Genomic DNA, 1,152 nt, shown 5'->3' with positions numbered 1-1,152 from the left:
GCCGTGGCCCGGCGCTTCGCCAGCCACCTCCTACCCTACAGTTACACTGACGGCTCCCTGCGACCCATCATTTGGTGGGCACCTGACCTCTGGCACCTGGAGGACGCCAACAATGACCAGAACTCCTGCACCCTGGGTTGGCTGCAGTACCAGGAAATGCTGCGGTCCCACAGCCCAATGCTGATGGCCGGGAGTGCTCCCTGCTCCAGCATCCCACGGGGCGAGTGGAGCCGCCTGGCCCTTTTCGACTTTCTCCTCCAGGTAGGGCTGAGGCAATGGAGACCTCCTGTCCAGCCAGCTGTGCTGCCCAAATGCCCCCGTGTCTGCCTTGTCTGGCTGCGGTCTCTTTCTCCTCTGTGGCATCACATAGGCTGAGATTTGTTGGGATGTATTCTTACTCGTTGGCTAATGGGGAGCAGCAGAGCCTTGTGTAGAAGCAGTTTTGCCCAAGCAGAGTCTGTTGATGGGACTGGCAGGGGAAACACAGGCAGGTTTTAGATGCAGTGAGTCTGCTCCCAGGTGGCCAAACTTTCTCCCAGCGTGGCTCCGTTGGCTCCACTTCATGTGGATGCCAGCAGTAGCTCAGGATGGGACATCTCTAGGGACAAGCAGTGTGATCTGCATCAGCCCCGTCACATCCAACTCTGGGGACGCTCTGCTGGCACTGGAAATCAGGAGCCCTGCCGCTTTGTACGGCACTACTTTCCTCCTCTTTGTCCTCAGGATTAATAATGCTTGATCTTCTGTCTGAAAAATCATACCCTGCTGCTATAAAGGATTATGGCAGCCTTCTGAAGAGGTATTTTTTTTTCTCAGAGGGCAACTGTGAGGAGGAAAAAGGGGTTTCTATGGAAAAAAAGACAGTTTTGGCACCTTAGGGCTGGAGCTCTGGTTATCAGCCAAGGGGAAACTGCCTTAAAGGGCAAGTATTAAAAAAAAGGAAGAAAGAAGCAAAGCAAAAAATCCCCAAAACTATTAAAATACGTGGTCTCATTCTCTTTTTTTTTTGGCAAAACTTGACCATTAATCTTCACAACATCAGACTATGGCTGGCAGAGGCAGAGCAGTTATGGCTAGGTTTCGAAGCATTTTAGCTGAACCTGTCAGAGAAATGAGAAGATTAATCAACTCCCTTCTCCAGGCCAAAATGCC

At 51.7% G+C, this 1,152-nt stretch overlaps 1 protein-coding gene across 1 annotated transcript in view; it reads left to right on the top strand.

The window, feature by feature from the left end:
* RPL14 (ribosomal protein L14) overlaps positions 1 to 261 on the top strand; it is a gene marked incomplete at both ends in the record, with an annotated part of 26,196 nt that extends 25,935 nt beyond the window's left edge. Inside the window, one exon of the mRNA XM_009868845.1 lies at positions 42 to 261. Coding sequence (XP_009867147.1) covers positions 42 to 261 — 220 coding nt within the window. The remainder of the gene's footprint in view (positions 1 to 41) is intronic.
* Positions 262 to 1,152: the final 891 nt, after the last annotated feature.

The sequence above is a fragment of the Apaloderma vittatum genome, unplaced genomic scaffold (genome assembly GCF_000703405.1).
Source record: "Apaloderma vittatum isolate BGI_N311 unplaced genomic scaffold, ASM70340v1 scaffold20794, whole genome shotgun sequence".
Lineage (NCBI taxonomy): Eukaryota > Metazoa > Chordata > Aves > Trogoniformes > Trogonidae > Apaloderma > Apaloderma vittatum.
The sequence above is the reverse complement of the archived record's forward strand: the minus strand, read 5'-3'. Positions and strand labels throughout refer to the sequence as shown.